Consider the following 13,314-nt stretch of genomic DNA (forward strand, 5'->3'; position numbering starts at 1 on the left):
TTACATATTGAAATGTTCGTTAACAATAACAGAACTAGGGATTTAACAATTATGCACCAACAACTGCCCCAGCAACGCGACGCTCGGAAGGCACCCTCGGGTGAAATTCAAGGGTTAAGGGACAACCTTGTGTACAATGTTGCTCCCTACGGGAGTCGAACTCCTAACTTTGAGAGAGACATGTCACCATCACATGAGCTATACGGGTTTATATATATTTTTATATATTAATATTTTAATATATAGTGGGAGATGAATTAAGACAAAGATCCGCACAGTAAAACATAAAATAAGTGAGTTGAGTGAGCCAAACCGCACCTGTACCAGTGTCTTTCTTGCTTTATGACCACCTCTAATCTCCCAAAAGTGGGTGGGTGTGGGTGTAGTCTCCTTTTTCTCATTCTCTCTCAACATCTCCACAAACTTTCCCTTTTTTCTTTTTCTTTTTTTCCTTGAGATCATCTAATGGATGCTGCTCAGTGGTCTGAGGTAACATAATCCTAATATCAATTCAATTATATAAAGACATGCATATATATGTTTAGCTTTATTATTATAAGAAAACAAAACTTTTTATCTAGGGTTTTGAAAAAGCTCTTGCTTTTGATGATGGTTTTGTTGTTTGTACTTTTGAAAGAGATGATGATGATGTTGTTGTTGTTAACTTAACCACTAAACCCAAATCAATTGTTAGTCTGTTTGTTCTTGAAAGTATAATACTTACTTCACTTTCTTTACTTTACCTTTTAAATTCCCACCAAATATATATTGACCTAAAAAAAGCTTTTCTTTTTGAGACATATTGATTTGGATTTGATAGCATGGAGTCATGTGGTTCTCTTTTTCTTTTTTCTTTTGAACTTTTCAGGGTTTGGGAGTTGGCAAATCAATGGAAGAAAAGAAAAATATTAGACCACAAAAGCCACAAGCTTTGAACTGTCCAAGATGTAATTCTTCACATACAAAGTTTTGCTACTACAACAATTATAGTCTCTCTCAACCAAGATACTTTTGCAAGACATGTAGAAGGTATTGGACCAACGGTGGATCACTTAGAAATGTTCCGGTGGGTGGCGGCTCACGGCGGAACAAACGATCATCATCATCACAAGCACCACCACAAGCACCACCACCAGCACCACCGCCGGGTTCAATATGCAACAACAATATTCATCACCACATGATGATGGCCCCACAAGGAACATCCTTTATCACACAAAACCCTAACAAAACTATTATCCAAGGTCAAGGTCAAAGTCAAGTCCATGGTCAAGACCTAAACCTAGGTGGGTATGCAAATATTTCTCTTCAATTTGGCAACTTACCCTACAATAATCACACTACAAACTCAACTACAACCACAAGTTCCTCACAGTTTTCAGCTATGGAGTTCTTGAAAAGTGGATTTGGTGATCCAAGAAATGTGATGATGAACTCAATACCAAACACCATGATCATGAATAATTCTCATCCTGCAAGTTTGAATTTTTCTGTTGATCATGGGTTTGAAGATGGTGGAAGTTATCATCATCTACAAGGAGGAAGTGGGGTAGCTAATCATCAAAGCACTATGAGTACTATAACTACAACTGGTGGTACAAGTTCAAATGCAAAGATTTTATTCCCTTTTCAAGATTTGAAGCAAATTTCAACCTCAAATAGTGATCAATTGATTGATGCAACTAGAGGGCAAGGAGAATCTTCAAGTGGCTATTGGGGTACTGGAGGGTTAGGAGGATCAGGATCATGGTAAATGGTAAATATATTGTAAACGATCAATATCAGGAAAAAGTTTATGAATTTGAGCTCAAGTTTTACTTACTTTTCTTGTTTTTTAATTGTTTTTTGAACTTTAGAAATTGTGGGTGGATTAGTTATTTAATATTTAGTAGATGCATGTAATTTACAAAGTAGATTGTATTCATGTAGTTCAATTTTTTTTATAAAGACATATATGCGTTTGTATATATATAATTATTATATATCATGATCCTCATATATAGTGGTGTATATGTCATTACACGATTCTTGCAACCATTGGAAGCACAGCTTGTAGAGCACTTTATTTCGTGAAGCAAATTAGAAGATGAAGTTGCGACAATTTGCTAGAGGTATGATCCATGATGCACATGCTACACCACTTTATCATATTCGGCTACTTTATTGATACTTAAGTTCATATTCTAATGCATGTGGTATTAACCTTGAAGCATTTGAACTTTTTATTTTTATATGTATGTTTATGTTTATTTATTTTCTTATATGAAGCTTTGTTGTAATGTTGTAATTGTAATTTCTAACAGTTTAAATTAATAACTTTTAGATAAGTAATGTGAAAAATAAAAATAATTTTCTACTAAACATTAATTAATTACTTTAAACGTGTGATCCTTATACCACCCCAGTTTTATAATATATACACAAAAAATACTTCATCTGTTTCAAAATAACTTACTACCTTAGTATATATTTTGATTTATTTAAAAAATATTGTCCCTTAAATAACAATAAAAAATCACTTAATTTTCAATTAAACCTTTTTTATAATTGAAAATGTAACATTTAGGCCACTCCCTATCGTAACTAAACTATTCATCCTCTTAACATTCCACATCAGCGCCACATCAACACCAATATTCAATAACTAATTCATAACTAAACACTCCCTATCATGGCTAAAACAATACTCCTCTTAATATACAACGTACAAGCAATAAAGCATTAAATCCAACAATAAAAAGCCACTGGGACTCACAATTCCTATAACTAACCAAAACTCTTCCATTAAATCCATGGTGAGTGCGGGTAACTAACGCGGGTAACTAAGCCGTGCCTATGGTTCATTACGGGTAATTACGGGTAATGAGCGGGTAACTACGGGTAATGGAACTATAGGGAGTGGTCTTAACACATATTCAAATTTCTTCATAATAAATTCCTATTACCTAAAACAACTCATTCAATCAATGACAAAGGCTTAAAAATTTTAAAAAATCCTATTACCTAAAACAACTCATTCAATCAATGACAAAGGGCTTAAAAATTTCAAAAAGTTCTGAAATCCTCCCAACCTTGTAACATGAGTCCACCGGTTTTTTCCTCTTTTCACCTATCACCACCGCTTCGCCACTCCATTCGTTCTCTCCGATCGTCACCGTAATTACTCATTTTCTTCAATTTCCTCATCTACATACTCACTTTCGATTTTACTTCTTTGTGTACTCTCATCGTTTTCTTTCCTTTTAAATGTCGCATGGTTCTCCTGATTTGCCTTTTTCTTTGCCAATATTATGCCCAAATTCGGATACCCTTTTTCTTTTTGGGACTCCCAGCATAATGTTCGTAATCACGCAACCATCCCTGAGTTTCCTTACACCCTTGGCGATGGATTTGTTTCCGACAATGTTGCTTTGGGTAGTTTCGACAATGCCAATGGTGATCCCACGATGGTTGCGGATGGTCCTCTTCCGACGATTAATCATGGCCCTTCTCCTTCGGATGTCCTGGATAATTGTGGTACTGGTTCTACTATTTTCTTTGGTCGTTTAGAAAGGTGTACAAGAGACATGCTCTGCAGCGTTTTCGGAAACGAAGGAGAGATTTCTTGAAACGACTCGTCCATATTACTATAAACGCAGTACGTTATTCATTGGTCCCATAACGAGGTATTTGACCTCTATATGATACGTTTTTAGAAAATATTGCATTCGTATCATGAAAAGCACGCCATTATTTTACATAATGCATGTTTTTAACAAGTGGGCGATTATTTAAGAAATAATCCCCATGATACGTCAGTTTCCAAATACTACACATGTGACATAACAGTCGAATATAATACATGACAAAGGTTTTATTGAATGCAACACTTCATTTAAACAAAAGCATGAGACTCCATGCACAGCTTGCTCAGATAATGCGACAGCGAAAGACTTTCTTAAGGACCTGAGAATAAACATGCTTAAACAGTCAACACAATGGTTGGTGAGATATATAGGTTTAAAGCTAGCATCAATATAAATATAGACCACAAGATTTCATAGTTATAAATATTTCAATAAAGATATTCTATAAGTTGTTGAGCGCTTCGGTAATCATACTTAACCATTAATGTGACATATTCCCTTTTATTATGAAATGTAACGACCCGGAAATTTTCCGACCAAATTTAAACCTTAATCTTTATATGTTTCCGACACGATAAGAAAAATCTGTAATGTTGAGTCTAGGAGGGTTGAAATCTATATTCGGATAATCAATTACCCTTTTACCATGTCTAGTGATTCACAAACAATTATGTGCATTGGATATATAATACCCTATATGAACGTATTTTGTTTAATATAAATTTATTATAGTTATCAACAAGATTATAAGATATGACTTAAAGGTCTCTTTTAAGAAGTCCATTTTGAATTAGGAACCCCTTTTCTTTTGGCGGTATTCGGAAAATAATAACGTGATTGGCGAGTAAAAATAAATGTGTCTATTATTGAGGATTAGACAAAAGTTAGTGGAGAACTGAACATCATTGAATGATTTATTTTATTTTATTTTTTTTTCAAACGTGTGAAAACGAATTTCGATATAATAGAACATGATTTTTAAGATGTCTTTTTAATAAAGATTAAGATATTGATACTAGATTTATACATAATTGGCAATATGTTTCGACAACGTGATTATAAATGTTATATATATATATATGAGTTTAAATTAGTTGAGTAGACGATAGTAACACTTGTTATTTTTAATAATAATACATTGATATAAAATTTAATACATGTGATTTGTTATATTAATATTATTAATATTGTTTTAAAAACAAAAATTATTATTATTATTAATATATTTATTAATTAATTATTAATATTAATTTAATTATATAATGTATAAAATCTGGATCTGTACGATTTCTGTTTACAGTCTTTGTCTTGGATTGAAATCGTATCCACGATTGATTTTCTTGTCTACCACCAATCTAATACAGACAATCATAAAATTCAATCAGGTTATCACATCCATTGAATTTTAACATTCTATAAATTCCCACAGAATTCGAAGGTGAGAAAAATATAAAAGAGAGAAACGTTTAAGCAACATTCCATTTTACACTGTGTCCCTTGTTCTAATTCTTTGAAGTTAAACAGATATATTGCTGCATATAAAAAAAAAACTCGTCGGCTCCCTGTTGGATACACCTTTTATTCATAACCCAATTTCGAAAGTAATTTCAAAAACTAAAAATGCTATTGTGTTAGTAATGGTCTATTCAAACTACCTGTAAAGTTTCAGATTCAAAATCGTTACATCGAGCTCTAGTTTTCGAAGTCAAAATAAGGTCAACATAACTGTTCATCATGAAATTCGATTTCAATTCGATGTTTTAGGTCCAATCGAATACACAGAAAGTTTTTAGGGGTGTTTTGAAATATATTTCGTTCTGTAACTTTTCTATAAAACAGTCTTAATCTCAAAAACCCATATTGAGTTCATGTGTTCATAAAAACGTCGCTGTAAGGGAAAAATTTGTTCAAATCCTATTTTATTTTGATAATTCGTAGACGTTTTAAATGTTTCTATTTCTGTTATACAATATAAAACAACCTGGTAATTAGTATATATGAATATATTTGGTTATGGTCGATGGGATTTGGAGAAGATAAAAGGGAAACAGAAACGATATACATTAATGAAAACAGAAGGGATATTAAACAGATAACGGGCAATAGCCCAGCTGGTCTGAGTGTTTGGTATATATTCAAAAGGTCGGGGGATCGAGCCTGGTTATGGGCTATTCTTTTTGGATCAGCTATTTAAAGGGTATATCCATTTTCAATTTAATTTCCATTATTATTATTATTATTATTATTATTATTATTATTATCATTATTATCATTATTATTATTATTGTTATTATTATTAATTATTATTGTCAATAGGTTATTACAAGTATTAAAAATATAATTATATGTATCATTTATACAATTATTATTATTATCATTATTATTATTTTTATTAACATAAATTTTTATATAATTTTATTTACATTATTTTTGTTATCATTATTAATACGGTATTATTATTGCTACGAACAAAACGGCTATTATTACTATCAAAATTATTATTTCCATTATCACTATTAAGATTATTATTATTAATTTACTAACTAAATAAATATTATATATATAAGAAAAATATATTTATTTCATATAACAAAATTTTAGTGATATTTTCATAATAAATACTAATTACTTATCTAAAGTATAGAAAATAAATATAGGTGATTAAGTATTAGTGAAGCATATAACTTACTAAAATAACAATTAATAAATATTCGGTTACGGTTATATGTTTTAATATAAATATACAAATGATATAGGTTCGTGAATCTGAGGCCAAAACCCTACACTTGATCAATGGTGTTATATGTATTTTACTACAAAATACAGTATGGTGAGTATATAGTCCCACTTTTAAACTCTAAATATTTCGGGATGAGAATACATGTATTTTATGTTTTACGTTATGGACACAAGTAACTGAAAAATATATTCTACGTTGAGTTGTACCACTGGCATACTTCCCTGTAGCTTGGTAACTGTTATTTACAGCGGTATTGTAAACGCGAATCCTGTTGATAGATCTATCGGGCCTGACAACCCCAACCGGACTGGACGACCAGTATTCAACGGTTGCACAGTACTTCGTTTCGTGACTACACTTGGTACAGTGTAGTAAGATTGCATAATAAAGGGAATATGCGACGTGATTAAATGTTAAGTATGGTTACCAAGTGCTCAACCACTTAGAATATTTTTATTAAAATATTTAACTATATGAAATCTTGTGGTCCATAGTTATAACGCTGCTAGCATCAAACCTATATATCTCACCAACTTTATGTTGACGTTTTAAAGCATGTTATTCTCAGGTACGAATTAAGTCTTCCGCTGTGCATTTGCTCATGTTAAGGACATATCTTGGAATCGATCATTGCAATGGAACCAAATGTTGATGACTTCGTCCAGGAGGATTAGGACGGGTTGTTACAGTTGGTATCAGAGCGGTGGTCTTAGTGAACCAGGCCTTGCATTAGTGTGTCTAACTGGTAATTGTTAGGATACATTAGTAAGTCTGGACTTTGACCGTGTCTGCATAATAAAAAGTTTTGCTTATCATTCCTAGTCGGAAATTATCTGCTTATCATCTATAGGAATTGCCTGCTTAAGTCTAGACACGTCTTATTGCATTTACTGCATTGATAATGTATAGACAAATTCATATCCTAGCGTATCTATTACGGTAAACTTTGCCTAATATTTTCCGTAAATTTCTCCGTAATATAAGGGATCCTGGTACTATATATATTTATGCATATTATGCATTAAGTATACCATCCAACTCTCATTGCTCTCACTAAGCTTTTCATACCACCAAAAATCTTTCTGTGATCGCGTACGATGGCCTCCACGAATCGACAAAGTTCCTCTGACTCCGAAGATAGTGTGACGGGAGCTCACCAACCGATCAACTACCATGATTTCTTTAGAAAGTGGGGATGGGTTCGCAAAATACTTACTCTATGGAGAAATGAAGAAGGTACTCCATATCATGAGCCGAAACTACCGCCTAATGTCGGAGTACTCGACCCGCTCACCGGCGAGCCTGTTCGCAATACTGTTTATACCCTCGTTGCAAGAATTTTTCGTCTTGAGGCTACCATTAATGGAACTAGAAAAGATATCCAACCTCCATCTCACACTAATAACCGGCCAGGGTTAGTAGAAGAAGTCAACGAACTTCGCGCTCGAGTAGTAGTTTTGGAGAATATGGTGCAAAACTTAACAGCTCTAACAACATCACCGGCACCAACATCAACACCAGTACCACCAACAACCCAAGTTTCAACATCACCTGCCTCAACATCTCATTCTGTACCTCGAGCCTAATCATCGTTTTACGTATCGTTCTATCTACTTTATCTTCGTTCTACATATCGTTCTACATCGATTATCTTTGCTTTACGTATCGTTCTACCTCATTTATCCTTGTTCGACATGGCAATTATGTAATCTCTAATGTTTTAGAGATCATGTAATCAAGTGCTAACAATAAATCAAATGAGTATAATATCTTATTGACTCATTAAATCAATGATTACATCCGATGAAAATATATATGCAAGTATATTTCCATAAAGATTGTAATTAAAAATTCTTTTGTACAAACTGTTAATGATAAAAATATTTTAACGGGTGGGTAGTACCCGAGGAATATTTAGAATTCACATTAATAAGTTACACTGTACATTCTTCGAATCTGATTCAACGGTCATTTACAACCATCGATATACGTATCCGTTCACCATAAATAATCATTTCTGTTCAGATTTCATATTTGGATTTTGACCTATCAGAATCCAACAAGTGGCATAACGAAGAAAAATATTGGACAAAATAAAAAGTGTTAGAAACAGACGAATTAACTAATTGAAATTTGGTTAAGATTACACGCTAACTGTTCCGGCTAACTGTTCCCAGCTAACTGATTAACATTTAATTTATCGCAATTTACATTCTCGTAATTTTATTTATCGTCATTTAATTTCTGTTATTTACTTTTACGCACTTTAAATAACGGGACACGTATGCAAGGTTTCGACTTATCATATCGACCCATCTATATATATATTTCGGAACAACCGTAGACACTCTATATGTGAAGGTGGGAGTTGGCTATACAGGGTCGGAGTTGATTCCAAAATATATATATACTTTGAGTTGTGATCGACACCGAGACCGGTACACGGGTCACGATACGTATTATTTAATTCGAATATTATATATTAAGTTATATATGAATTATTGGACCATTGAATTATTGAACTGCTAACTTTGGACAATTAAAATGAATTAAAATATTGATTATAACATATGAAACTAAACAATTCTTCAAGTTTGCCACTTGATTTCATCTTAAACCTCCTTTGTACCTCGACAATTACAATTCGCATTCACAACTTTTCATGATTCTTGAAAACGTCTCGATCGAGAAGTTGGACCAGCCGCACCTCGTCTACGGAAGAAAGATTTATGCATACAGTTATGCACCTGAAAAACTTTCGAAACTGAAGTTATAGTTAAAACATATCCGCGTTGAATTCTTTATCATTCATTAGCCAAAAACAACCATACGATTCCTTTTCAAGAAGCTAATTTTGTCACAGCTCCACTTCGACTTCTCAGTAAGATTACTCTTAGTATAACCTCGATATATATACGTTGCTCTTTCGCCATCGTTACCGGAAAACCTTTTATATCTCATCATATTACCATCAGCGTTTAATCATCTAAAAATACAATTCTCCTGAAACCATCTTGGTTTGATAACCGATGACCCATATCCGATAACTTTAAAAATGTTGATGAAGCAGCATGTTGTAGATGGTCTTAATGACCAAAAGTTAATGATAAAAGAAGGAAGTGTTAGGAACGCTCGATAGAAAGTTTGGTACTAAAAATCGAATTGAGCGCACCACGAAGGAAACAAGGAACAAATACAAGGATCAAACCCTATATTCAAAAGAATCCAAATGATTCTGTATCTAAGGAAATCTTTAGCGAACACCTTGCTTCCGAATCTAAACCCTTACGGGTCAATCTTCACCATCATCCTTCGACATTAGAAATTCCAAGATATTATCATATCTTTCATTATAAATATCCTCAATATTTCTGAAGATATTTTTACAACTAACCTTATCTGAAATCATTTATTTCTCCGTAATATCTGCGTTACAAAATAAAAGAAACTATGTTAATTTCTAAATCCTGAAATCTTCGAAATTAAAGATAAGAATGTTTTGAAGTAGTGTTGGGAACTAATGCATGAATTAGTATAATATAATGAAACTTGATCAACTTCATTATATTACAGTAAGTCATGTTGAGTTTCTAATGAAATGTGATGATTTACAGTACCATCATCATATGCCATGTTACACGGCTCTTACATTCTATCCAATCTCTAAACATATCAAGAAGATATTTTCTTGATGATTCGGTCTTCTCCAAGGTATACTGGTAATTTGACAAATCAAAATCGTGTCATTACCATTTCCTTCTAAAAGCATTAGCTATGTTCATTCCAAATTTCATACTTACGAAATTCGAACCATTACAAGAGATGCTTAATCGCAAGAAGAGGAAACGAAGAATGAAGACTCCAAACCAGAAATTTGAGTATAAACTGCAACAAATGGGAGAGAGTAATAGGTGTGGATGACAATGATTATGGAAGACAGAAGTAGGAATATCGAAATATAAGGAAAGACATAAAACCCAATAACAACCCTGAAACTACAAACCCTGCATATCAATACGTATTGCGACGTAAAGACACGGGAGAATTAGAAACATTATAATTCCAAGGAAATCATAAAAGTGAATAGATTCTTTTGGCGGTAGATGAAAGAGAAGAATGAAAGATATGAAAGTTAGAAGTATAATAAGAATCAGGATTGGATGGAGCATATTAAGAATGAGTAAAGGAAGAAAGAATAGAAGGTGTAGAGAATAAGGAAACGAAGGGGGTGGATTTATAGCAATATATCCGACAGAGAAATCGGAACAGATTATTGCATTAATCAAAGAAGATTTTGATTTCCTAAATCGTCGCATAACTAAATCTTATTACGAAGATTTCCTTTCCGTAAATTCCAGAAATCAATTCTAACCACGTCATCAATTAAAACAATTCCATATTTACTTATTTCACTCTTTTGTGATAGCTTCACTCGTACGCTTCACAAGATCGAATCGTTTTATCTACATTACTCAATGGTGATAAAAACTCCATTATCACCTCATATTCGTCATGAAAACATTCCTATTGTTATCCATGACAACCTCCATCAAATTTCGAGGACGAAATTTCTTTAACGGGTGGGTACTGTAACGACCCGGAAATTTTCCGACCAAATTTAAACCTTAATCTTTATATGTTTCCGACACGATAAGAAAAATCTGTAATGTTGAGTCTAGGAGGGTTGAAATCTATATTCGGATAATCAATTACCCTTTTACCATGTCTAGTGATTCACAAACAATTATGTGCATTGGATATATAATACCCTATATGAACGTATTTTGTTTAATATAAATTTATTATAGTTATCAACAAGATTATAAGATATGACTTAAAGGTCTCTTTTAAGAAGTCCATTTTGAATTAGGAACCCCTTTTCTTTTGGCGGTATTCGGAAAATAATAACGTGATTGGCGAGTAAAAATAAATGTGTCTATTATTGAGGATTAGACAAAAGTTAGTGGAGAACTGAACATCATTGAATGATTTATTTTATTTTATTTTTTTTTCAAACGTGTGAAAACGAATTTCGATATAATAGAACATGATTTTTAAGATGTCTTTTTAATAAAGATTAAGATATTGATACTAGATTTATACATAATTGGCAATATGTTTCGACAACGTGATTATAAATGTTATATATATATATATGAGTTTAAATTAGTTGAGTAGACGATAGTAACACTTGTTATTTTTAATAATAATACATTGATATAAAATTTAATACATGTGATTTGTTATATTAATATTATTAATATTGTTTTAAAAACAAAAATTATTATTATTATTAATATATTTATTAATTAATTATTAATATTAATTTAATTATATAATGTATAAAATCTGGATCTGTACGATTTCTGTTTACAGTCTTTGTCTTGGATTGAAATCGTATCCACGATTGATTTTCTTGTCTACCACCAATCTAATACAGACAATCATAAAATTCAATCAGGTTATCACATCCATTGAATTTTAACATTCTATAAATTCCCACAGAATTCGAAGGTGAGAAAAATATAAAAGAGAGAAACGTTTAAGCAACATTCCATTTTACACTGTGTCCCTTGTTCTAATTCTTTGAAGTTAAACAGATATATTGCTGCATATAAAAAAAAAACTCGTCGGCTCCCTGTTGGATACACCTTTTATTCATAACCCAATTTCGAAAGTAATTTCAAAAACTAAAAATGCTATTGTGTTAGTAATGGTCTATTCAAACTACCTGTAAAGTTTCAGATTCAAAATCGTTACATCGAGCTCTAGTTTTCGAAGTCAAAATAAGGTCAACATAACTGTTCATCATGAAATTCGATTTCAATTCGATGTTTTAGGTCCAATCGAATACACAGAAAGTTTTTAGGGGTGTTTTGAAATATATTTCGTTCTGTAACTTTTCTATAAAACAGTCTTAATCTCAAAAACCCATATTGAGTTCATGTGTTCATAAAAACGTCGCTGTAAGGGAAAAATTTGTTCAAATCCTATTTTATTTTGATAATTCGTAGACGTTTTAAATGTTTCTATTTCTGTTATACAATATAAAACAACCTGGTAATTAGTATATATGAATATATTTGGTTATGGTCGATGGGATTTGGAGAAGATAAAAGGGAAACAGAAACGATATACATTAATGAAAACAGAAGGGATATTAAACAGATAACGGGCAATAGCCCAGCTGGTCTGAGTGTTTGGTATATATTCAAAAGGTCGGGGGATCGAGCCTGGTTATGGGCTATTCTTTTTGGATCAGCTATTTAAAGGGTATATCCATTTTCAATTTAATTTCCATTATTATTATTATTATTATTATTATTATTATTATTATCATTATTATCATTATTATTATTATTGTTATTATTATTAATTATTATTGTCAATAGGTTATTACAAGTATTAAAAATATAATTATATGTATCATTTATACAATTATTATTATTATCATTATTATTATTTTTATTAACATAAATTTTTATATAATTTTATTTACATTATTTTTGTTATCATTATTAATACGGTATTATTATTGCTACGAACAAAACGGCTATTATTACTATCAAAATTATTATTTCCATTATCACTATTAAGATTATTATTATTAATTTACTAACTAAATAAATATTATATATATAAGAAAAATATATTTATTTCATATAACAAAATTTTAGTGATATTTTCATAATAAATACTAATTACTTATCTAAAGTATAGAAAATAAATATAGGTGATTAAGTATTAGTGAAGCATATAACTTACTAAAATAACAATTAATAAATATTCGGTTACGGTTATATGTTTTAATATAAATATACAAATGATATAGGTTCGTGAATCTGAGGCCAAAACCCTACACTTGATCAATGGTGTTATATGTATTTTACTACAAAATACAGTATGGTGAGTATATAGTCCCACTTTTAAACTCTAAATATTTCGGGA

At 31.5% G+C, this 13,314-nt stretch overlaps 1 protein-coding gene across 1 annotated transcript; it reads left to right on the plus strand.

The window, feature by feature from the left end:
• The first annotated feature begins 357 nt into the window (after positions 1 to 357).
• Positions 358 to 1,942, plus strand: LOC139893336 (dof zinc finger protein DOF3.7-like). Its single transcript, XM_071876496.1, has 2 exons — positions 358 to 489; positions 869 to 1,942. Exons 1-2 carry the CDS (start codon positions 466 to 468, stop codon positions 1,751 to 1,753), a joined length of 909 nt encoding a protein of 302 aa, XP_071732597.1. The 5' UTR covers positions 358 to 465; the 3' UTR covers positions 1,754 to 1,942.
• Positions 1,943 to 13,314: the final 11,372 nt, after the last annotated feature.

Source organism: Rutidosis leptorrhynchoides, chromosome 2 (assembly GCF_046630445.1).
Source record: "Rutidosis leptorrhynchoides isolate AG116_Rl617_1_P2 chromosome 2, CSIRO_AGI_Rlap_v1, whole genome shotgun sequence".
NCBI classification, from domain to species: Eukaryota; Viridiplantae; Streptophyta; class Magnoliopsida; order Asterales; family Asteraceae; genus Rutidosis; species Rutidosis leptorrhynchoides.